General features: G+C 43.9%; 1 protein-coding gene across 4 annotated transcripts in view; it reads right to left on the bottom strand.

The window, feature by feature from the left end:
• The window catches only part of RNFT2 (ring finger protein, transmembrane 2), a 110,138-nt gene that overhangs the window by 70,029 nt on the left and 14,677 nt on the right, over positions 1 to 25,432 (bottom strand). For all 4 annotated transcript variants that reach the window (XR_013222182.1, XM_077292353.1, XM_077292367.1 and 1 more), the window contains exons 5-6: positions 22,632 to 22,732; positions 8,179 to 8,332 (exon numbers count right to left, since the gene is read on the bottom strand). Coding sequence is in view for 3 of the 4 variants with exons in the window: in XM_077292353.1 (XP_077148468.1) it covers positions 8,179 to 8,332; positions 22,632 to 22,732 (255 nt within the window). In the remaining variant the exon portion in view is untranslated. The remainder of the gene's footprint in view (positions 1 to 8,178; positions 8,333 to 22,631; positions 22,733 to 25,432) is intronic.

The raw sequence follows: 25,432 nt of genomic DNA on the forward strand, positions 1-25,432 counted from the left end.
TTTTTCGCAATAAAAACGCATAAAAACCGCATACATATGCATCCTATCATTTAGAATGCATTCCGCAATTTTTGTGCACATGATGCGTTTTTTTTCCGTGAAAAAAACGCATCGCGGTAAAAAAATGAACACGTTCATTAATTTTGCGGATTTTTTGCGTTTTCTCGCTATTTAATGCATTGGGAAAAAACACGAAAAAAACGCACAAAAAACGCGAAAAAAATGCATGCGGATTTCTGGCAGAAATGTCCGGTTTTCGTCAGGAAATTTCTGCAAGAAATCCTGACGTATGCACATAGCCTCAGTTTACTCTTAGTATGTGAATGTACAGATTACAACACAATGAGACTTAACCAAATGACAACTGTAAGGAATTGTAGAATTTCATGTGCGCTGAACCATGTTGTACTGCAGTGCATATACCGTGTACATCATTAGTAAATCATAAGAAGATTTAAAAGTCACGAAAAATCTAAAAGCAAAAAAAAAAAAAAAATCCAGAACATAATTTATACTTAAGCTTAAACAATTTCTACAGTTAAATAGTCCAGCCTTGTAAAGCAGCAGAAGTTTAGTCATCGGACATGGGGCACGGTGGAGAGTTAATAAAAGCCTCCCATTATAGCTGCTTAGTCCGATGCTGATTTCATCTGAAAAAGATGAATCCTTCATGTGAGACAAAGCCTTGGTGAGAATCTGGGGTGCCTTTCCTCCCTATCATCCACTAGCAAGATGACAAGGATTAATGACTGCTCCCATTTGTCGGTGGATGGTGGTGGGGGATGCGGAGCGACTCTCAACCTTTTCCGATGAAGCAATTTATCTCAGGAGAGATCATTCCTGTCTGTTCAGCTTTAGCATATTAATTCTCTCCAAAAACAAAAAAGATACTAAAGAAAGAGAGGAAGGAGGGGGCGCCAAGCTTGGAGCGGGGCCAGGCACAAATGAAGAGCTGCCTGGCTGCATTCCTTGTGTGCCAAAAGTTAATTGATCTGCCGGTGGCACTTGTCTGCCAATGATAAGCTGGGAATTGTGGACCAATGAAAACTCACAATGACCGAACTTCACAGGGGCCAGGCCTACTTACAAGACAAAAGGTTATTACTATTCTGCAGCACGGCCTTCAGAAACGAACAAAACTTCACACTGCACCACATAGACGCAATGGAAAAAACCTTACACTTAAAACCGTCTTAAAATGGCTCCATGTATATACTTTTATTTCTCCTTATACAAGGCTTTTCCATTTATTTAACCCCTGTTAGCCCAAAAAGAACTTTTAATGACTACGATGAGCGTAACTCAAGATTACATCCTTATCCTACGTATTAAAGCAATAGGTTTCCTACTGAACTGGTCTAGTGTCCACTATGGTCCTCCGCGTCGGTCTGCTTCCATCTTTGGCCCTGCATCCTTAGTGTCTTTGGCTGCATTCTCATGACTAGTGATGATGGAACGTGCTCGGATAAGCATGCTCGGGTGCTAACAGAGTGATTTTGGTGTGCTCAAAAATGTCTGAATCCCCATGGCTGCCTGTCTCATGGCTGTTTGACAGCCGCAACACATGCATGGATTGTCTAACAAACAGGTAATCCCTGCATGTGTTGCGGGTGTCAAACAGCCGCGAGACATGTAGGCCAGCGCGGGTACTTGAACATATTATTTGAGCACGCCAAAGACACGTTAGCATATGAGCATGCTCCGATAACTCCTTGTCTGAGCACGTTCAATCATCACTACTCATGTGTCTTGGGCTATGACATCCTGACGATGTAGGGTCTAGAATGCACCATGGATGTCCAGTATGCCGAGGGCATAGAAATTCAAAACAGCTGCCACAGAGGACTGGTTGTATGACTAAGGCAGCGCCAATGAAAATGCTCATCTCTATGTGTATTGTATAAAAAAATCAGCATGTAAATTAGATTTAGAAATGCCACCCTCACAGCACGTAGAGGCCGTCTACCACTTGTCACGGTCAAGCTGAATGTGTGCGATAGTAAATAGGGTAGAAGTCGCCATATGTATTAGATGTGCATAACCAGGTCACCTAGTGATAATCTAGTGACAGATGAAGCTCTGGTGTCAGGGGTTCAGTTTTCACATATCTACGATGCACATGAAGGATCTGTCCGGACCTATTTTGTGATAGATTCTGACTGGTGTCAATGACCAATAATTGCTCCGTAAGATTTCCACTTTTTATTGTTCTTCTGTTCTGAGAACAGAAACCTTTTAGGACGAAGCCAAGGGTGATTGAGAACAATATTACCTGAAAATTCAACCTAAATTGCCTGGATCTGCCAACAAAAATCTACCCCAGTTAATGGGTTCCTTTTGGAAATAGTTTCCGTAATGTGCAGGTCCGGGGCTAAGGTTAGAAGGTCTAAGGACGTCAAAATGAATGCTGGAGGTGTACATGCAAAGTGTCATAGGATGAGAACTTGGTCACTGTACATCTCTGGCTTGGATAGACTTCATGTGCCTACAGTTGTATAAGCCATCTATGTCCTAGGCTACGGTTTTAGGCTAGAAATGGAGATGACCCATGAACAGCCTGCTATATATTATCTCACAAACTCCGGAGGGGTTGTGACTAAGACATATATATGTAAATGGTAATTATGACTAAAGTACTAAGCTGACCTACTTTAGTGCCAAAGCAAAGCTTGTTAAGAACATGGATATTTAGGTCAGAGTACAGTGTATATTAATTCTGTTTTCAAGCCTTTTGTAAAAAAGTCTTCCGTATATCAAATGACAGAGCAAAGTCTGTAACAGACCTTCTGGCATGTCTTTCTCTGCGTTCTCAGAGCCTCAACTTACAGTGACGGCACCCAGTACAATGATTGTTGCATGCTCCCGAATACAAAGTTAGCTACATGCCCCCCAATAATCTGCAGCCATTTACCTACCTTATGTAGGGCAGGGATATGCCCTTCAATGTACAGTGGAGCCGTATGCACGCATACAAAATGCTGCCCTATGTCCTAGTGCTGCATTGTGTGACCCCATATACAGTACAGTAGTAACTGCCACAGATCTTCCCATATACAATATGCCTGGCATAAATCTATACATAAACAGTCCTATGTTTTCACCACTATCTCGTGCCTACGGCATTTTCACCTATGAAAGGTGTTTGACATATTTCCCATAGGTGCAGACCACAACCTAGAAATCTAGTCTCCTCCCAAGAGCCTCAATGAGCAATAGGAAACATTGAGAGCTGAATGATGTAGGGCAGAGATCCTGATGCCACTTACTTTATTGCAGATTTGACAAAATCCCTGTTTTATCTCTTGCAGATGTATCAGTTCTCTGAATGTTGAGCTCTGTATAACCCCAACCACACCACTGATTGACAGCTTTATGCACCGTACACAGGTAGAGAGTTATCAAACAATAATGGGGGCGAGGTTGACTACCTGGCAGCCTGTTTACTAGTCCTCTTAAGGATAATCTCCTCCTGAAAAAACAATGAATTTATACAAACGGTATCAGGCAGCCCAGTGAGTGACACATCGCTGGAATCAAAAATACACCATGTTCCAAATTATTATGTAAATTATATTTTTGTCGGATTTTCCTAAATGGTCGGTGCAAATGACAGTCAATCTAATAAAAGTCATCACCTGTTAGAGCAGTGTTCCCCAACTCCGGTCCTCAAGAGCCACCAACAGGTCATGTTTTGAGGATTTCCTTAGTATTGCGCAGGTCATTGAATGCTTGCCTGTCCAGGTGATGCAATTATCACCTGTGCAATACTAAGGAAATCCTGAAAACATGACCTGTTGGTGGCTCTTGAGGACCGGACTTGGGGAACACTGCGTTAGAGTATACATCGAATTTTAATGAAGAAACCTCCCAATGATAACAGTATAACCTCCAAAATGAATAAAACCTCAAAATGCACTGGTCCAAATTATTAGACACAGTAGAATTTCTAAACATTTAATTTGTTTTAAAGAACTGAAAATGCTCATTTGTGGAATTTGCAGCATTAGGAGGTCACATTCACTGAACAAAAAAGCTATTTAACTCCAAAACATCCTAACAGGCCAAGTTACATGTTAACATAGGAACCCTTCTTTGATATCACCTTCATAATTCTTGCATCCATTGAACTTGTGAGTTTTGGGAGAGTTTCTGCTTGTATTTCTTTGTATGAAGTCAGAATAGCCTCCCAGAGCTGCTGTTTTGATGTGAACGGCCTCCCACCCTCATAGATCTTTTGCTTGATGATACTCCAAAGGTTCTCTATAGGGTTGAGGACAGGGGAAGATGGTGGCCACACCATGAGTTTATCTCCTTTTATGCCCATAGCAGCCAATGACTCCAAGGTATTCTTTGCAGCATGAGATGGTGCATTGTCATGCATGAAGATGATTTTGCTCCTCAAGGCACATTTCTGCTTTTTATACCATGGAAGAAAGTTGTCAGTCAGAAACTCTATATACTTTGCAGAGGTCATTTTCACACCTTCAGGAACCTTAAAGGGCCCTACCAGCTGTTTCCCCATGATTCCGGCCCAAAACATGACTCCCCCACCTCCTTGCCGACGACACAGTCTTGTTGGGACATGGTGGCCATCCACCAACCATCTACTACTCCATCCATCTGGACCATCCAGGGTCATCAGTAAACAAGACTGTTTGAAAATTAGTCTTCATGTATGTCAGGGCCCACTGCAACCGTTTCTGCTTGTGAACACTGTTTTGGGGTGGCCGAATAGTAGGTTTATGAACCAAAGCAAGTCAATGAAGGATCCTACACCTTGAGGTCTGAGGGACTCCAGAGGCACCAGCAGCTTCAAATATCTGTTCGCTGGTTTGTAATGGATTTTTAGCAGCTGCTCTCTTAATCTGATGAACTTGCCTGGCAGAAACCTTCCTCATTATGCCTTTATCAGCACGAACACGTCTGTGCTCAGATTCAGCCACAAATCTCTTAACAGTACGATGATCACGCTTAAGTTTTCAGGAAATATCTAATGTTTTCATCCCTTGACCAAGGCATTGCACTATTTGATGCTTTTCAGCAGCAGAGAGATCCTTTTTCTTTCCCATGTTACTTGAAAACTGTGGCTTGCTTAACATTGTGGAACATCATTTTTAAGTAGTTTTCCTTTAATTAGAATCACCTGGAAAACTAATTATCACGTGTTTAAGATTGATTTCAGTGATCCATTGAGCCCTGACACACAATACCATCCATGAGTTTATTTGAAAAACAAAACAATTAATTCTTTATGATACTTAAATCCAATTTGCATAATAATTTGGAAACACTTTTTTTACCCAGAGGCCTGAAAAGTCAGTTGAACTTTTGTGGACTTGTAGGGATGGGGAAGGGGCCTTATTAGTATTCACATTTAAACAGGATGTTCCCTGTAGTTAGGCTAAAGCCCCCCATACACATTAGATCTGATGGGGGGTGCATTCTTGAGAATTGGTGCAGCTGAAGAAAGTTTTCAAAACGTGAATGGGAGAATGGAAAACACTGGTAGTGTAGTAGATGTGCATCAGGGCAGATAAATTGAGCAGTGCAACACTTTGGACAGCTTTGCAGGTCTGAGTTAACAAGTTTGAATTTGCAGACCACAGTGAATGGGCCACCAGTGTAGTGACTGGCACAGCATGGAGACATCAGTGTAATGGTTGGCCACAAATATAAGCCTTACTGCTGCACTCAGAATTGGTTGGAGAGGGAAGAGTTTAGAGAGGGGAATACCTCAGTGACTTACAGTAGTTAGGTTTAAAACAAATCAGGGTGCATGGGGAAGAATTTTTTCTGGTGCTACTGGCAGGTGGGTGCAAATAATTGAAAATAAGGACTTTGTTGTCACTGACTGAGACATCCAGGGCATATAGGTAACGAAAACAGGAGAAGACGCCGCACACATCGATAACCATTTACCAATTACATAACATAAACAGGTCATGTCTATATCGGACTACTTGGCTCCTTAATTCTGCATTACTTCGCTTACTTTTACTTTATGTAATAGGTCAATTTGCTCCTTACAGAGTGGTCTATTCAACAGACCACTTAACTGGTTTATAAAGGGAGTAAGGGAGTCATAGCAGCTTGCATTACATGGTGGTCAGCTACAGAAATCCTCCTGTCCAGCCTAATAGAGCCGCCTATTGATTATTCCAGGCCATGAGGTAATGTAAAAAATGATTCTATTTATTTAAAGTGTTCATTTGGTGCTTTTAATTACTGCATTAGTAGAACGGCTTCTGCTTTACTTTCATAGTTTGTAGCTCTATGCAGGTTTACTACGTAAATTAAAACAAAGTCATCCTTACAGTAAGTGCAGTGACGATCACTCCATGATCTATAACAGGACCCCATTTGTAATACTAATGTCTATATATGCAGCCTTAGAGCTCATATGGGCACCGGGTTAGACTGCTGCCTTTGCACCCCTTGCTTGAATTGCAGTTAATGCAGAAATTATCAATATATTGTTTCACAGGAGGCACCTTGATCAAGAGACAACAGATGTTAACCACCTCAGTCAATGGTGAATACCCATCGCCCAAATATGACTGATATATTCATCATACATGGTGCTGCATGGTACGAGAGAGGTCAGCAGCAGAAGTGCAGCTGATACACATAGCCAGGATCCTTATAAAACATAAGATCTGGTCATTCAGATCCCCGCTGTTTAACCCATTAGATGAATACTTAATAGTAACTAGTACATCTGAGAAGTTAGATAGAAGAAGGGGGCTTTTCATTGCTAATGGTTGTGATCGATGCCTGTGAAGCATGCCATCCATCATGGCTTCCATGTTAAACATATATATTTTTACTGGATGGCACAAAATTGTATTGAATTGTTATCATGACATACAGCATATCTTAATGGGGTTTTCTACTTTAAAAAAAAAAAAGAGGTACCCAGGCAATTGCATTGTTGTAAAATATTAAACTCATATAGTGCAGATCCTGTCCCAGTCTAGGGCTGGGTCTCCAACAAACACAGCATATCACAGCTGCAGCCAGTCACTGAGCTTCATAGCTCTTCTGATGGAGATGGTAGAAACTATGGAGCTCAGTGATCAACTGCAGCAGTAATGAGCTCTGTGCTCGTGAACTCACCGCTGCTCTTGGCGCTGTGTTTTGGCTGAAGCTACCACATCACATTACAGCTGCAGTCGATCACAGAGCTCTGTAGCTCATGCCACCTATATCAGCAGAGTCATAGAGCGCGATGACTGGCTGCAGTGGTCATGACATGAAAGCTGTTGCCAAAACAAAGAGACTAGAGAAGCAGCGGACCATTTGGGCACCATTTGTGAAAATAGTAAACGCCCTTGAAGCAATTCAAGAAAGGATCACTTAACGATGGACATATCTGTGTAAAACATAAATTATAGACAGCAGCTATCCCCAATTTACCTTGGCACTACCCCCAGATGGTAACACCGTCTACCTCAGCCGGCATGCACTGAACTGGTTTCCAAATTCATAGGCTGCTGCTAGGACTACATTTCCCATGCACCCGTTACACTATGATGTGCTGCTCTTTGCATTCCCTGGGGTGAGGCTCATATATTAACTTGCTTCTCTTCTTCAGGGAAAGGCAAGATCAGTACACACAGCATTCATAATGCACGCAAGTAAAACACTAGGCCATTTATGTTTCTCTAAAATACCCAGTATCTTAGCCAAGCTCCAGTGTAAAGCCACAAGGGTGGCTTTGTGTATAATGGGAATAAATAATTTATATTGATAAAAAAAAATCCTATCTTATTACTCAAATGACTGCAATAGCCCTTTAACTTTACCTGCCATGTACAACCTAGTAATGAAAAATGATGAGATTAAACTGGTGTTGTGGAGATTTACTCCAAGCATGGATCACCAAGCTACAACTTGCCGACTTTGGACACATCATACAAGAGAGCAATCACTGGAGAAGGACAACATGGTAGATAGAATAGAAGGAACAAGGAAAAGAGGGAGACCAGCAACCCGATGGCTTGATACAATCGAGATAATGGCGGAGAAGACCCTGGTGGACCTATCTAGGCTTGCACAATATCGATCTTCCTACAGATCGTTCATTTATCAAGTCATCACGGCTCGAGACAGAGCCAAAGGCCCTTAAGTAAACTAAAGTGGAGATGGTAGGTTGGAAATTAGCATAGGCCTAGTTACCTTAGACTTCACAGCTATGACAATCCTGGGAAGAGAGAGGATCAGACACTTCAGAGATACTGTGATGTATTTCAGAACAAAGTCCGAGATGCCCACAATCCACATGAGCTCAAAGAAATCCATGGCCCCTAAGTTTGGCTTCAGAAAGATAAGACTGCGGATAGAAGAGAAACATTACTATATTCAATATACACATTATAAGAAGGCTTTTTTATTAGGCAATGAAGCTAAACTTTAGAGACAATTAATGATCAGAGGAATCCAAAGTCACAGGTAAGTTTAGAAAGAAGGTAGAAGTTGCATGTCCCTAAATGCCTTGGTTTACAGAGCTTGACATCATCCACAAATAAGCCAATTAGAGCCATGTAACGCGAGAACGGCGGCCTCAGGGGATTTGTTGCCTCTGCAAATTGCCCATTACTTTGATACCTGTAATCAGCATCGTCGTAAAGATTAAACTATCCTATCTGACAAGATTTAGTCTCGGGTATAGTGCACACTATACCGTACAATAACCTGTCAGCCGAGACAATGAAATTGCCTTCATCTGTTCCATGGCTCTGATGTTAAACTAAAGGGATCAGAAGCGGGAAGAAGACAGCTAAATAAAGTGTCTAAAAGTCAGCAAGATTGTCTGTGAGGCAGAACAAAACATAATGGATCTTCAATAAGCTAATAATGGCCAATCTTATCCCTGCCCCTCACTAAGAGAACAGAATATACCTACAATATAACTTCTGGTGGTAAACACAACTCAAATGACTCGTATAGCTCATATAACACTCTATGATACCTCTGTCTAGCAGTGTATTATGTCTGCCAGCTTTTGGCTGGGTCTAATAGGAGGACCAAAACGGCAGCCACATGGGCCATTGTTAGGCCCCCTGTGATTAGGTCAAGAAAGGGTGTGCGCGTGGGGGCAATGTGCTCTCTATGTCTAAACACCCAGAAACTGAGTGCCCAATTGACTGCGATATCTTGGAGGTTAAACTGCAGGGATCTATGCTGTCACTGATCCCTGCAGTTTTAGCAGGAACCTGACTAGATATATCAGTCGTGCTCACACAGCTAATTTTGTGGATGCAGAGGCAATGTTTTCCCAATGATGGATATGTCCTTTTTAAAAGAGGACCTTTCAACAATCACCAGATTTTTCATGTTCAACTGGATTATGTCCAATAGTGGCTTGTCTTTCTGTTGTGGAGATATTAGCAAATCAAAGTATTTGGCACCAAAAGAGTTACAAAAAAAAGTTAAGTCCAAGTTGTTGTCAAAGTTTTCACGGGGGGCGTGAACTTTTCCCACTGCATGACAGTGACGAATTAGCAGGCAGCAAAACTCAAAGTAAGAAGAACACGCCCCCAGTGTAGCTAACAGCAGATGTGTTAGACATATAATGACAAAGAGCCCTGATCTTCTGGTCTAACCTCCCAAATGCGTCAGTCAGTGTTTGCGGGAGGGGTAAGTTTAACTGTGTCACATTACAATGTGTCAGTAATCACATGTATGCCTGCTGTTTTCCAGCAACTTGTACTTGCTCTGCAGTGAGATCAGGGGTGTCATTTCATCTCACACAAGAGCAGCCTGTCTGTTCTGGAATGCTCATGTGTGATCTACTATATAATTGTCTAAGGGTCTCTTCCGTCTGTCTGTCTGTCCTTCTGTCTGTCGCGGTTATTCGTTGGCTGATTGGTCTCGCCAGCTGCCTGTCATGGCTGCCGCGACCAATCAGCGACGCGCACAGTCCGGAAAAAAATGGCCGCTCCTTACTCCCCGCACTCACTGCCCAGCGCCCGCATACACCCGTCCGGTCACCACTCACACAGGGTTAATGCCGGCGGTAACGGACCGCGTTATGCCACGGGTAACGCACTCAGTTACCGCCGCTATTAACCCTGTGTGTCCCCAACTTTGTACTATTGACGCTGCCTATGCGGCATCAATAGTACAAAATGTAATGTTAAATATAATTTTAAAAAAACCTGCTATACTCACCCTCTGTAGTCCGCTGAGCCGCTCGCGCCGCCCGCCATCTTCCGTTGCAGGTTGCGGTGGCAAAGATGGTATGGCAGAAGGACCTGCCATGACGTCACGGTCATGTGACCGCGATGATATTCACAAGTCCTGCGCGCCTGCGCGGAAAGGACCTGACGTGACGTCACGGTCATGTGCCCGCTACGCGGTCATGTGACCGCGACGTCATCACAGGTCCTGCGCTCAGACCAACCCTGGGACCGGAAGCTGCCGTGCCTACAAGGGGCCCTCGGAAAGGTGAGTATATGTTTATTTTTTAACCTGTGACAAACGTGGCTGGGCAATATACTACGTGACTGGCCAATATACTACGTGGCTCTGTGCTGTATACTACTTCGCTGTGCAATATACTGCGTGGCTCTGTGCTGTATACTACGTCACTGGGCAATATACTACGTGGCTCTGTGCTGTATACTACGTCATTGGGCAATATACTACGTAACTGGGCAATATACTACGTTGCTGGCCAAAATACTACGTAATTGGGCAATATACTACGGCGCTGAGCAATATACTACGTCGCTGGGCAATATACTACGTGACTTGACAATATACTACGTGGCTGGGCAATATACTACGTGGCCGGGCAATATACTACGTGGCTGGGCAATATACTACGTGGCTGGGCAATATACTACGTGACTGGGCAATATACTACGTGACTGGGCAATATACTACGTGACTGGGCAATATACTACGTGACTGGGCAATATACTACGTGGACATGCATATTCTAGAATACCCGATGCGTTAGAATTGGGCCACCATCTAGTATATAATAAAACCCTGCTCTGATCTCACTGCAGAGCAATCACAACGTGAGCACAACAGACATAAGTGTGATACTGATACATTTACAGACAGGCAGTGTGGGGGAGGGGCAGTACAGAAGATGTCAGTGCTAGGAGTGTTGATAAAAATGCTTCTAATGTGACACAGCTACACTGCCGCTCCCCCCACACTAACTCATGCAGTATTAGACCATCAGATCAGACACTACACATCTCACATACTAAAAAACATGCTCAAAACTATGGTGGGGGAATGTCCTTCTTTCTCTAGTGTTGCAGCCCGCTTATGATTGGTCAGTATCATACAGGGGATAAAGTACACGCCCCCAGTGAAAAACATCTGATAACACTCACATGAACTTAAAAAAAGTTAGCAGATTAAGTACTAAAAACTTTGATTGCTAATATTTCTGTAATGGAATGGCAAAATAAAAAAATTAAAATATTTTATTTCACTTTGCTGTCACTATTACATTGTGTGTCCAGTTCAACATAAAAAAAAATTGATGAAAGGTTCTCTTTAAGCATTAATTTAACAGCGCTCATGATGGAGATATCTGTAATTTAGCACCATGGGGTTAAATAATGTTTTGAGAAGTAAAGATTTTTGGTACTCACTGTAAAATCTGTTTCTCGATAGTCTTCATGGGGGACACACAGAACCATGGGATAGTCTGCTGCCATCTTGAGGCTGACATTATTATTACATTCTAAATGAAAATTGGCTCCTCCCCAGCAGACTATACCTTGCCTGCTAGCCTTAGGCTCCCTCAGTTTACCGAGAAAGCAGGAGAAGCAAACAAAAAAAAAATAAAAAAATTCAAGCATTTCAAAAAAATAATTCAACTACACCTCAAGAGAAGAAAATAACCTAAATGTACGAACAACGGGGACACTAACAGTGGGGGCGGTGTCCCCCAATGAAGACTCTCTCTTATTATTTCTCAGTTGCTTCATTGGGGCACACAGAGAACCGTGGGATGTCTTTTAAGTGGTCCCTGGGGTGGTAATATAAACCATACTGTTACTATCAAATCCTTCACTCTTGCTCAGGCCAAAGCCTGAGCAACTGCCACATGAAAATATTCCATCCACAGAAGCAAAGACGTGGACCCTGTAAAATTGGAGAAGGAAAGTACCGATGACCAAGTAGCTGCTCTACAGAGTTGAGAGTTCCAGGACCGATGCTTGGTGCTGAACAGCCCAAGAAGCCCTCAAAAGCAAAAAACCCTAAAAGGAGGCACCTTCGTCTTATATGCATGAATGAAGGCTGCTCTAATCCAACAAACAATAATTGTCCCCTGCGAGGGCTGTCTGATGTGACAAACAAGGAATCAGACTGTTTGAATGGCTGATAAATAACACCGTACAGCCCTGACAACAGCTAATTTGTACAAAGCCTTCTCGATTGGATGAAATGACGCAGGACAAAAGGAAGGCAAGACAATGTCCTCGTTAAGGTGGAAAGCTGAAACTACCTTGGGAAGAAGGACGGAACAGGTGTCAACATTGCCTTATTCTGGGACATACAAATATTCAAAAAGATCATATAAATGTTCACTTTGGCTAGAGGCATACTAGGACGAGGTAAGAAGCTCGACAAAAGAGAGCCGCAAGCTCTGATACTCTATTAATAGAGGTGATGGCTATAAGGAAAGTAAGATGAAGCACAGAAATCTCCCTCAGGGGCTCAAATGGTGGAGACTGAAGAACCTCCAAGACTAGATTAAGGTCCCATGGATCAAGGGGAGGCCGACAGGCTGGTCTAGCGCTCACTATCCCTTGAAAAAAGTCCTGATCTCAGGCCTAAAGGGAACACCTCTCTGAAACAAAACAGCCAAGGTGGACACCTGTTCCACTGAGAGAATTAAGTGACAACCCTGACTCCAGCCCCAACTGCAAGAACGAGAGCAGTACAGGCAGAGAAAAAATATTGCAGAAGTTCCAGAAAACTGACAACAGCGAAAGTAGGTCCTGCAAATGTGGCGATAGGTGCGCAGTGATGAGGGATTCTGTGCTCCGATCATGGTTTGGATGACTTATTCTGACAAACCCTCTGCCCTCAGAATCGCCGATTCAATAGACATGCCGTTAAACTGAGAGATTAAATTCTGGTGCAAGAACGGACCCTGAGACAGAGGATCTGGAGGAAGAGTCCAAGGGACATGAGCCAAAAGGTTTATCAAGTCCACGTAAAAGGCCATCTGAGGCCTGTCTAGTGTAATGAGGATAACTGGAATCCCCCATGCCTTGACTTTCTTGAGGAGTTTAGGCAGAAGAGGTAGAGGCGGAAATAGGCAAGGAAGGGAAAACTGGGACCTGGGAACTGCCAATGCGTCAGCTGCGACTGCCTGAGGATCCTGAGAGCTTGCAACAAATTTCGGTACCCTGTGGTTTAGCCTGGATGCCAATAGATCGACATCTGGTGTACCCCACTGACCACAAATCGGCTTGAACACCTCTGGGTGAAGAGCTCATTCTCCTGCTGCTAGCTGCTGGTGGCTTAAAAAGACTGTCACCCAGTTGTCCACTCTGGGTATATGAACCGCTGAGATTAGATGAACTTTGACCTCTCCACCATCGCTGACATGGCGGGTAGACTCCGTGTCCCTACTTGACAGTTGATAAAGGTCACTGCTATGGCATTGTCTGACTGGATCCTAATGAGCAATCTTAGAATCAGGGGCTGCCAATGTAGAAGAGCCAAACAGATGGCTCTGAGCTCTAATACATTGATGGGAAGAAGTCTCTCCTGATTGTTCCAGGATCCCTGAACCGACAAGTGGCGGAAAATGGCCCCCTGGATTAAAAGGGGCAACATCAACCAATACCTGCGGTGAATATTCATTTCTCTTTAATAGCGGCACACGTGACTGCAGGAAGCCGGTGGCTGACACTATGCGCGCTACTGAAGAGCAATGAATACTCACTGCTCTACACGCACACTATTCCGGCGTGCAGAGAAGTGAGTATTCCAGCAGCTGCCCTTCAGCTTGCAAGCAGTGCATAACGTCTCTGCCTGTGGCCTCAGCAATAATCCAGTCCAATTTCCTACCAAACAAAAATGGTAAACCTGTAAGAGACTTATCCGGAGCCAAATCTGCTCTTCATACTTTGAACCATAAATTATGAAAAATGGCCAAACAATTGTTTGCTGCCTAGGTAGAGAATTCACCCGCATCTAATGATGCTGAAGATAAATATCTGCGATCTGATCCACAATATCCATTTGCGCCACCTCCTGGGAGTCCTGCAATGTAAATGAATCGCCCAAGCAGTAACTGCCTTGGATAATCAAGTGGCAGTGAAAGCAGGTCACAGGGCAAAGACTGCTGCTTCAAAGGCAAATAAGCCACAGACTGCATACGTCTGTCTTTGGGGTCTCTAAGTGCAGCTACCTCGGCAAGACGTAAGGTAATGGTCCTAGACAGGCAATATACCTATACAAGCAATATATCTACCACAGGTGGAGCGGACCAAAATGCCACCAATTCCGCTGGAAGCAAGAATACCACCTCTATATGACTGTGTTTTTGAACACGCCTGTAAGGGTGTTCCCATGCTTTGTGAAGGACTTCCCAAAATTCCTTGTGGTTGGAAAAACATCTAGCCATGAGCTTGCCTCTCCTAAAGAAGCCTGTTTCAGTGGAAGGCAGCGGGTCCTCTGACAACAAACCTAGTGACAAATCCACAGTCGAAACCTGACTCTCCACCATTTACCTCAAGTTACCCATCTGATATGGGTCTAACACAGACTATGAATTAGAACTAGAGTTTGAGTGTTAGGCGGAGCGTACCTCCTGAGAGGAGGAAAACGATATTGCACGTCTTCCCTGGGAGGGAGACCTGGAGGATGAGGTAAAGTGAGGTGGATTGAATCTCAGCTGAGACCGGTTATACTGGTGCACTGTGGCAGGAAGGTCTGACTCCCTTGCCGCAGCGGTCGGAACTCCCAGAGTGGCAGCTGCCATTGTCATATGTTAAACAACAGTAACCAGCATCCTGGATACCCTGGTTAGTTCAGCTACAGACTGGGCTAGATCATGAGCCCAAGCCAACTATACTCTTTTCTAACATTACAGATGTTATATCAGCTGGTATAAAAAGGAGGGAGGTGGAGGATTACAGGAGGCCACCAATTACCCTGTTCAAATCTAATTATTACAGGCTAAGAATGCATAATATGCGACAATTTCGGGCTACATCGATGGGTGTGAAGGGTCTTTCCTGGACTCTGACGTAAGAGCCAGAGAGCAGGCAAAAAAAATGACAGCGAGCAGTGGTTTACGAAAAGTTACGGAGGAGAACTAATAATCTGATGTCAACATCCCATCTTGAAGTCCCTCTGTGTCACTGGTGTCTGTTGCACTCTGGCGAGTGCCAAAAGCAGGACGGCGCGAGTGAGAATCTCATGCAGGCACCATAATTAAAAAACGGCGGCACAATATAGAGCCGCTGCTGAAAAAAGAAGGGGCGGGTCTAAAGGGACAGGTGCTGGGAAAGCTCTGTTGAATGACCGATGCTTCCGGATGCACTGATTGCCGCCTCAGTGGCCACGGCATGCCGGAGAATCAGACTGGCTAGCAGAACAGCCAAGCAACAACTATAGCGCTGCCTCAGCATCGATGCAAGTAGCACTGGACAGCTGCGCAAAAGCAGAGGTGGCGGGGCCGCCGAGTGACGTCCGCCACGTGGTCCACCACACCTTACCCAGGTAATCACGCGACCCAGCACAGAGAGTAGGGGGCGATCCCTGAAGTCCAGCAGGGCGGACTCACACGATGCACAACAGCAAATTGTCTACAGCGCTCGGCAGCAAATTGAATTCCAAGCTGCAGACAGGACACAGCAGCCGTGCATCACAAGCCCAAGCCTCTCCTCCAAACCACTAAGCCCCAGTCCTAGCTGTCGTCATCCTCCCAAACTACCCTAAGAGACAGGGAGGGGAGGAGGGGAAAAAGGTGAGGAAGGGGGTGGGAAAGAGGTGGTGATGGGGTGGAAGAGGTCATACAGAGTCGCAACAGAGCCATACTCACCTCTCCACCCGAAATCTAAACTTCGGTTCCATGCAACATGCATGCTATATGGGGCTGACAGAAGCTGGCTGGCTTATGGACCAATGCCCCAGTACCTGACCACTGACTGTGTCAATGTACTCTGGCCCGGCCATGCTGATGCGAGAGGATACGGACTGCACAATTACAGCCTATACTCTCAGTCACTGCATAGGTGAAATAATTACAACTTGTTACCCTGAACACGATCCAGCTGAAAAACAAAAAAGAGACACTTAACGCCTAACACAGGTCTGAGACAGACCTTGCCTCTAACTGACACTACACAAAACTGAGGGAGCCTGAGGCTAACAGGCGAGGTATAGCCTGCTGAGGAGACAATTTTCATTTAAAGTGTTAAATAGTGTCAGTCTCCAGGTGGCAGCAGACTAAGCCATGGTTCTGTGTCCCCCAATGAAGCGGACAAGAAAGGGGAATTTTAAAAAGATATTAAACGCAAGTTGTAAAGACACAGCATTGTATGTTAACCAGACATAAATTCTGTAGGCCCAGAATCATAAACTGACTCTTCTTGTAGGACGAATATTTATATCTCCTACATTTTGTTTTCTGTTATCTTTGCAAAACAGTAATGCAATGATGTTTGCGGATATGTTAAATAGATGCATTGTCCTTGCCTGCCAGTTTGTTTGCATTGGAAACAGAGGAGGAAAATCTATGCAAATAGTTTCAATAATCAAATAATGCTACTTGATCTAATCTCCTTTTATGTAAATACAGAATGAGGGACACTTGTCAAGTCTAAAAATTGGCTACATGCCTCTGTATAAAGAGACAGAGAGAGACAGCCAGAGATTCTGCCAAGACATCCATACATCCAAAAGAACCAGAGACAGGACAGCAGCCATTTTACATCATGGTTCCATCACGAGGGACATGGATCTATAATTCTACAGGAAACAACCTAGGGGTTTTCGGCCGATTCCTGGTCCATGTGGTTTCGGCTAGCAGACCTGGGGCACTCGCCGACCCCCCGTGTCTTCACACAAGTGTAAGTAAATAAGAGTATCGAAAGCAATACCAGAAAATATTAATTCACTGAAAGAATAACAGATGCTTGGAATAAACATCCAAAAGTTGTTGCTGGAAAATCAACAGTAAGTGAAAACATATGTATTAGAAGTGGTAGAGATGATGAACCACGTGGTCTTTCTATTCCCCCAACCTTGGATGTTTCTATGTTGGCATCAGTCATGCAACAGATAAGGAGCAGTGACCATCTTGCATTTATAGCAGAAACCATAATGTCGATATGAAGAGAGCCTAAGGCTAATGTACACATTCCTGCACACACCTCAGCCTTCCATTTTACTGCCCCCTTACTAAGGCTTATTCTCCTCATGTGATAGCTTTCTGATCAGATGTCCATGCACAGACACACTACTATATGCTTCTACAAATCAGAGATGTAATATAAAGCATGGGGGAGGTATAGCATTGCTGTCATTGAGGCACAGGATAGATTTTAGACTACTTTAGACTCTCTGTAGGGCCCCTTACAGACCACAACAGTGCTATTAATGCTAAAAAGTAGCCAATAGTAGAGGAATGGCAAAGACGGTAAGCATCAACAAAACATGCTTCTGTTTGCAACTAACGGATTTCCCCTACAGCGTGTTTTCCTATGTCAGTGGATCCATTGGGGCTTACGACCGAACACCCCACAAAATTGGATTCTGGCGTATGTGCTGACGGGGACATGACTATAACAGTGCAGATGGAGTTACCATGTGCTCTGTCATCCATCATATTTGAATGTATACGCCTATTGGAGGCGGACAGCTTATTTGATGGCTTTCGCATCATTCATCCACCTCTAGGAAACTAGAGGTGACAAAGCTGCATGAGGTGTCCAGTTACATGCCCCTTCATCAGCAGCCGTCCTTCAGAAAAGCAAGAATGACAGCAGAGCAATGGCATGAGACTTCAAAAAAGTCTTCAAAAGTTATCTGTAGACCCATGACCTAATAGCTTATGACAGTCGTGTAAAATAACATGCAGGTCCATCTAGGGTTAATAATAAATACTGCATTAATTAACCAAGTAACACACAGAATTGCTAAAAGTCATGACTGGGATTTTCACTGACAGTTAAAAGTATGGATTATTGCTGGGATTACAATGAATCTCACAATCAAAGTGATGGGTTAAAAAAGAGGTTAAAACATAAAACAAACGCTGGAAAAATATGAAGTGGCTCAGAAGTGATCTCCAGAATTTACTGTGTAGCTGCAAGGTCCACTTTTACGTTTATATACAGTTTACTGCTATAAAGCCAATACAGACAAAGAATAATCACCGTGTTGTCAGTGACTTTGCTTTGAACAAACCAAGTAGGCCCCCAGAGCGAGCATCTTGACACTTTGTCCCAATTACAAGATAGCAATGGTAGAGAAATGACCTTCAGTGAGCGCAGAACAATCAGTCCAGCGCAATGTGACGGGCATGTTCTTCATCTTACTGCAGTGATCTCTGACTTACAGCTCATTCTTCACACTATCTATCTAGGACATGCTTTTGATAAGTTTGCAAAACAGAAAAAAAAAAGTAATGAAGAAATAAGAAAAAAAAATAACATGAAAAGAAATGGGAAAAAAAAAGAAGATACAAACAAAACTCAAAATACTCACACCACACGTGGCTAAGTGATAACCTAAAATATAAAAGCGAGAAATGAAATAAAACATTGAACAGAAAATGAAGAAGATATTTTCTGTATCTATTAGTCTTCATGAATGGCAAAGCTTACAAATAAACAATTATTGCAGAGTTCAGACATTACGGATTTTTCCAGCTGCACATAGAGTCACTCGTCAAATTATTCATGCTGAACTGGACCCAGGATATAATAGTGGCTGCAGAGTGGAATCATTTTTTTGCCTCTCTGTTGCGAAGATATTAGCAATCAAAGTATTCGGCACCTAATGAGTTAATTTTTTTTTTTATGTCAAAGTGGGTGGGTGTTAAACCGTTTTCACTGGGGGGTGTGTACTTATATCCCTTGTATTACTGACCAATCATAAGCAGGCAGCAAATCTCAAGACGAAGAACATGACCCCATAATAGCTTACAGCAGGTTTCTCAGTGATCAGCTTGTATCATTACATCTCACACACTGAGAAGCCTAGGGGTTTGGTGGGGGCGTGTACTATTTGCTCCAGTGTGTTGCTGTCTGCATATGATTGGTCACCATCATACAGTGCAAAAACATACACCCCCCCAGAGAAAACGCTGATAAACACGCATTAAAAAAAAGGTTAACTTAGGCCTCTTTCACACTTCCGTCTGCTGGCGGGTGTCATAATGCGTTGCTGTGACGTATCGACGGACGTCGTGGAGAGAGAGAGAGGGAGAGGGGGAGAGAGAGGGAGAGAGAGAGACACTTTTCCCTGGGTTTGAAAATGCTTCCAGGCATGCTCAGAAGTATAAACTGCATCCGTCACTGGATTCCTGCGTTTCACAGAGTGCGCAGGATCCAGTGTCCATAGGCTCTCATTCTGTGAAACGACTTATGCTGCAGGAGGCGTCGGGGAACGTTTTTCTACTGCAGACAAAAAACGTTTCATGGAATGTTTTTTGCAAAAGACGTGCCGTCAAATTCCACAGGATCTAGTGCACGACGAACGAAACGTGTGGCCATCCGTCGCTAATACAAGTCTATGAGAAAATGCAGGATCCTGTTTTCTCAGAAAACGACGTATCTCGACGGGACTACAAAGAAGGAAGTGTGAAAGAGGTCTTATTATAAATGCCAAATATATTGATTGCCAAGATCTTTGCAATTTAAAAATTCCACTCTGCTGCTACTATTGCATTCTGTGTCCAGTTCAATATGAAACATTTGGTGAACGGTCCACTTAAATGCAAATCTGTGGCAAATTCAGAAGAAATCTGCCACATAATTGAAATTGTGCACAAAATCCTCAGATTCATATTGACTTCTCCCGTAGTGTGTGAATGGAGTTTTGTAAAACTGTATTCTTCATACAGTATGTTAGATGGAAATGCGATCTCTGTCTACTCTCACTCCTCAGGTTCCTTGATTTTAGATGTTACATTGTTTATATCTTGTATTCTTAAAGATTTCTATTGTTTTAAGTATATTTTAAAAATTTCTGTCAAGCAACTTTGCAATTTACTTACTAGTTATTGAAATTCCTTTATGTTATCCAGAACTCATCATTTCTTATTTTATTGTTTAAGGCTCACTGCAGTGTTGCAGCAGTGGCCAAACGTGTGCAGTGCTTACAAGCGGTCTTGTAAGCACTGCACTGTAGCTGACTGGGATTACTGGAAAGCGCTGTGAGCTCCTGATTCTGGAAACTTGCACTGCTACTCCGCTCCCCGAATTCTGCAGAAGCAACGCTGAAATTCATGGCAGCATCGACAGCATACAGCTCGGACCAAACTGTCAATTGAGCAGGAGCGCACTGCCCCTCTACAAACAGAAATATGAGAGGCAGGAAAGCAGTGCGCTCCTCAAAAGAGGTTGTGGGACAAAGCCTTTAAAAACATTTGAAGCCAACAAAAAGTAGCTCAATGTGAACAAGGCACAAAGACCATGGGCCCAGATGTGCTGCATCCAAGAGTCATTAAGGAGCTCAGCTCCATTATTACTGCACCTTGTACATAACTTTTAGAAAATCTCTAGAGACTAACTTAATTCTAATGTGGCGCCAATTTTCAAAAAGAACTGTAGATCTTTCCTGAGTAAGTATAGACCAGTAAGCTTAACATCCAAAAACAAGGGTTTGTAATGGACAGGAGTATGTGATAGAAAATAACATGGTAAGTGATTATCAAGCAAGGTTTTACTATGGACAGAAGTTGTAACACTAACCTATGGTAAAGCTTTGAGATTTAGGTTATAGTAACCTGAACAGGGGTAGCTGTGGATAAAGTGTTTTGAAAATTTGCAAAGTCATTTGACATTGTCCCACATAAATGCTAAATGTGTGAATTAAGGTCTACAGACTTAGAAAACAAGGTTTGTGATTGGATTGAAAGAGACTTATGATGAATCACTGGTACTCTGAATGGACTGATCCGCTATCATTCAATTTATTTGTTAACTATGTAGAAGAAGGGATTAATAGTGTTTATTATTTTTTCAGATGACACCACACTATGTTATGCAGGGCAGTATATGAAAGATATTCATAAATACAAGCTGACTTGCGCAAACTCGGTGTGTGGGCATCCACTTGGCACATAAGGTTAACTGTGGACAAATGTAAAGTTTTACATATGGGCACTAATAATATGATATGTGGCCATCATATATTCTAGGGGGGAGTAAAACTAGGAGAGTCACTTGTAGAGAAGAACCTGGACGTACTTGTAAATTCCAGGCTAAATAACAGGAAGCAAGGTCAGTCAGCAGCTTCTAAAGCCAGCAGGATACTGCCATTAATTAATAGATGTGAGGACTGATGGGACAAGGACGTAATACTACCATTATATAAAGTGTTCGTGTGACCTCACCTGGAATATGCAGTTCTGGTCTGGGCACCGATTCATAGAAAAGCTGTCCTTGAGTTAGAAAAACTACAAAGATCAGCCGCAAAACTGGTAAGGGGCATGGAGGATCTTACTTATGAGGAAAGATTAGAGGAATTAAATGTATTTAATCTTAAGAAGAGACGTCTAAAGCTGGACATGATTAATGTGTACAAGTACATAAATGGCCCATACAAAAAGTATGGTCAAAAGCCGTTTCATGTAAAACCTCCCTCAAAAGGCAAGGGGGACACCCTAAATCTAGAGTCTAGAGAAAGAAAACTTCAATCTCCAGAGGAGACATGAAAACTATTAATCTGTGGAACAGTTTAACTCAGGACCTGATCACAGCAGGAACTGTCAATGGTTTCAAAAGGGCTAAGAAGCTTTTTTATAAGAAAATAACTTAAATACTAGTTCTAAGGCCGGGGTCACACTTGCGCGTGTAATGAGAGAAACTCGCATCAATACCCGACACTGCTGCTGGCACTCAGGACCAGAGTGTGCGGCTCCATGTATTTCTATGCAGCCGAATGCTCCGGTCCCGAGTGTCGGCAGCAGTGCCGGGTATTGATGCGAGTTTCTCGCATTACACGCGCAAGTGTGACCCCGGCCTAAATTTTGGTTCAGTCGATCGACACTTGGGATCGGGAGGTAAAAACCTGCTCTTTAGGGTAGACTGGGTCATGCATTAAGGTTTTACCAATACCCCATTCCTTTTATAATTTTCCTCGGTTGAGCTTGATGGACATTCGTCTTTATTTCATCAGTAGTAACCATGCGTCAGATACCGCAGGACACTTCAGAGGTTTTGTGGGGCACATAGTTTAGCAGGTCAGAGCTGTTTTGGCAAGATGATAAGGATCTATATGATATTGGGTAAGTGGTTTTATGAGGATATACGCCACATATTACTAAGCGCTTGTAAATGAATTTATTACAAGGTCAAGAACTGTAACGGGCATCAAATATTCCAAGAACAATGCCAAATACTATAATATAAGCAGAACTAATAAAGCCAATAAGAACTTGGGAAAGTATGGGTAAAGCTCACCTATAATACAGCTGCTCAGACCGGAAGCTATAAAGTAGGTAAACAGTGTTTCCCATTAAAAACATCACGATCCAAAATACGGTCATCACCGATCGCTTCTCCTGAAGGAACACAGAAAGGAGAACCATTACAGGTTTTATTGTACGTTCTGCTCAGCGGGAGCACAGAGTATAAGAAGGTGAATATGAGCACCATCTCAAAATATCTAGGAGCTTCCACAAACCGAGCAAAAAGATCATGAAGCCACACATGATCCTGATAATCACACCAAGCCTGCACCAGGCTGCATAGCACCCAAAATCACCAGATATAAAATGACAATACATCTCTTAACAGGAAAAAGCTGGTTATGTACAGAAAACGATTATTATACCTATGCACCTTGTTAGTAAGTATATACTGTGAGGGTAGGACAGCAATTGCCTAAGAGATCCCAAAGGTCTACTTTGCACACATTTGGCAGACTTTGATGATCTAAAAGTACATTTAAAAGGGTTTTCACAACTTCTGCAGGAGCGTACAACTCCCTTGCCTTCCTGTTTGTCAGGGGGCAGGGTGCTCCTGCTTGATTGACAGTTCATTCTCACGCTGCTGGCCCAAACTGTGCGCTCGCCAATGCTGAAAGTATAGCAGCTTTCCTGTGCAACATCTACTGTAGGTAACTGTCACTATACGAGTGGTCATAACCATATGTGGTGGGCCATTGGGGAGGCGCCAGATGTTGGGGAAGGGCCAGCTGGGGCATGTAGTCCCACTGGCAGCAGATAATGACGTCACAGTAGCTGAAGTGGGTCGCTGGACCCCTCAGCACTTCCCATGTGTCCACAACGACTGTCAATAGCAGGAGGTGGCACTTTGGATGATATAGGACCCCGGGGGCACTCCTGTAGCGGTGGTGTCTGGGTGCAGGTTTTGGAGCGGCCGTGGTGTTTGTGCAACCTCAAGCAGCCAGACACGCAGGTGAACTAGTAAAAATAATTTTACTGAAAGAGGTAACGGGGTACAGTCTGTAGACTACCAGCCGATAGTATGGCAGCTTGTTGTGAGGAATGGCAGTAGATAGCAGCAAAGCACATAATATATGCTAATGTTATTATTATTATTACACCTACTACATATTGGGATAGGATCTTTGAGCAGGAAATACCCCTTTCACTGCTGGTTGCCTAGGTTACCAGTCACATCTGCTCTGTATTCGTGGTGCTTAGAAGTTCTTTCCAATACAGCACTGCTTTGAAGCCTACATAGATGTTGCACAGGAAAGCTGCTTACCATTTTTGAGAAAGAGCAGGATTTTTAATAAGAAAATTATACACTTGTAAATTTATAGGGAATCTGTCAGCAGGTTTTTGCTCTGTAATAAAGCTCAACATGAGGTAGGAGCTGAGATACTGATTTCAGCGATGTGTCACTTATTAGGCTGTTTCAATATAATGAGTGTTTTATAGGAGGACTACAGCTCACATGCATCCAAGTCCAGCTCTGCCCCACCACTGATTAGCAGCTTACTGTCAATACACAATGTGGTGGCAGCTTTCCGAGTTCTGCTACATCTGAAAGCTCACATTGTATCACAACTGCTGCACCCAGGAAACTAAGTGACACATCGCTGGATTCATGGTCTCTTCTCCCACATTATGCTGCTCTCAGATGACGTAAGCAAATCTAATGACAGATTCGCTTTAACCATTTTATTCTGAAAGAGACTAATAGGATTGGACGGCCCATCAATGTTTGATGGGCGGGGGGTTCCTTGACTCAAAACGGAGGGGTCACTCTATAACAGACCTGGGCAAAGTGCGGCCCGCGGGCCACATCCAGCCCGCAGACCGAGACAGCCGAGGGGCTGGAAAACAGAAGTCCATGGGCCGCACCGTGCCAGCCCTCTCGCTGTCTCCATCTGTGCCGACTTCATTGGTGGAAGAGGGGCCTCCGGCCACTTCCTCCACCAATCAGCATGTGAAAATGCTGACGCGATGATGTCATTTCATTGCGCCAGCTGTGTGCTGCAGAAAGTCAGCGCACCACAAGCAGGGAGAAAAGCAGAGCGCCAGGGAATGGGACCGAGGTGAGTATGTAATGTCCATTTTTTTCATGTGTATGGGATGTTTGGGTGGTCATGGGGAGGCTACGGGGTCTTGTGCTGCACAAAGGGAGGCTATGGGGGTGTCGTGCTGCAAAAGGGGAGGCTATGGGGGTGTCGTGCTGCAAATGGGGAGGCTATGGGGGTGACATGGTGACATGGAGAGGTTATGGGCGTGACATGGTGCACATGGAGAGGCTATGGGCGTGACATGGTGAACATGGAGAGGCTATGGACGTGACATGGTGCACATGGGCAGGCTATGGGGGCGTTGTTCTGCACATGGGGAGGCTACGGGGGTGCTGTGATGCACAAGGGGAGGCTATGGGGGCCTCGTGCTGCACAAGGGGAGGCTATGGGGGCATCGTGCTACACGAGGAGGCGTCGTGCTACAGATGGGTAGGTTATGGGGGTGTCGTGCTGCACAAGGGGAGGCTATGGGGGCGTTGTGCGGCACATTGGGAGGCTGTGTGGGGCTTGTGCAGTATATGAGGAGGCTGTGTGGGGCTCAAGCAATATATATAGGGAGGCTGTGTTGGGCTCATGCTGTATATGGGGAGGCTGTGTGGGGCTCATGCTGTATATGGGGAGGCTGTGTGGGGCTCATGCAGTGTATATAGGGAGGCTGTGTGGGGCTCATGCTGTACATGGGGAGGCTGTGTGGGGCTCATGCTGTATATAGAGAGGCTGTGTGGGAGCTCTTACAGTATATAGGGAG

The sequence above is a fragment of the Ranitomeya variabilis genome, chromosome 1 (genome assembly GCF_051348905.1).
Source record: "Ranitomeya variabilis isolate aRanVar5 chromosome 1, aRanVar5.hap1, whole genome shotgun sequence".
Taxonomy (NCBI): Eukaryota; Metazoa; Chordata; class Amphibia; order Anura; family Dendrobatidae; genus Ranitomeya; species Ranitomeya variabilis.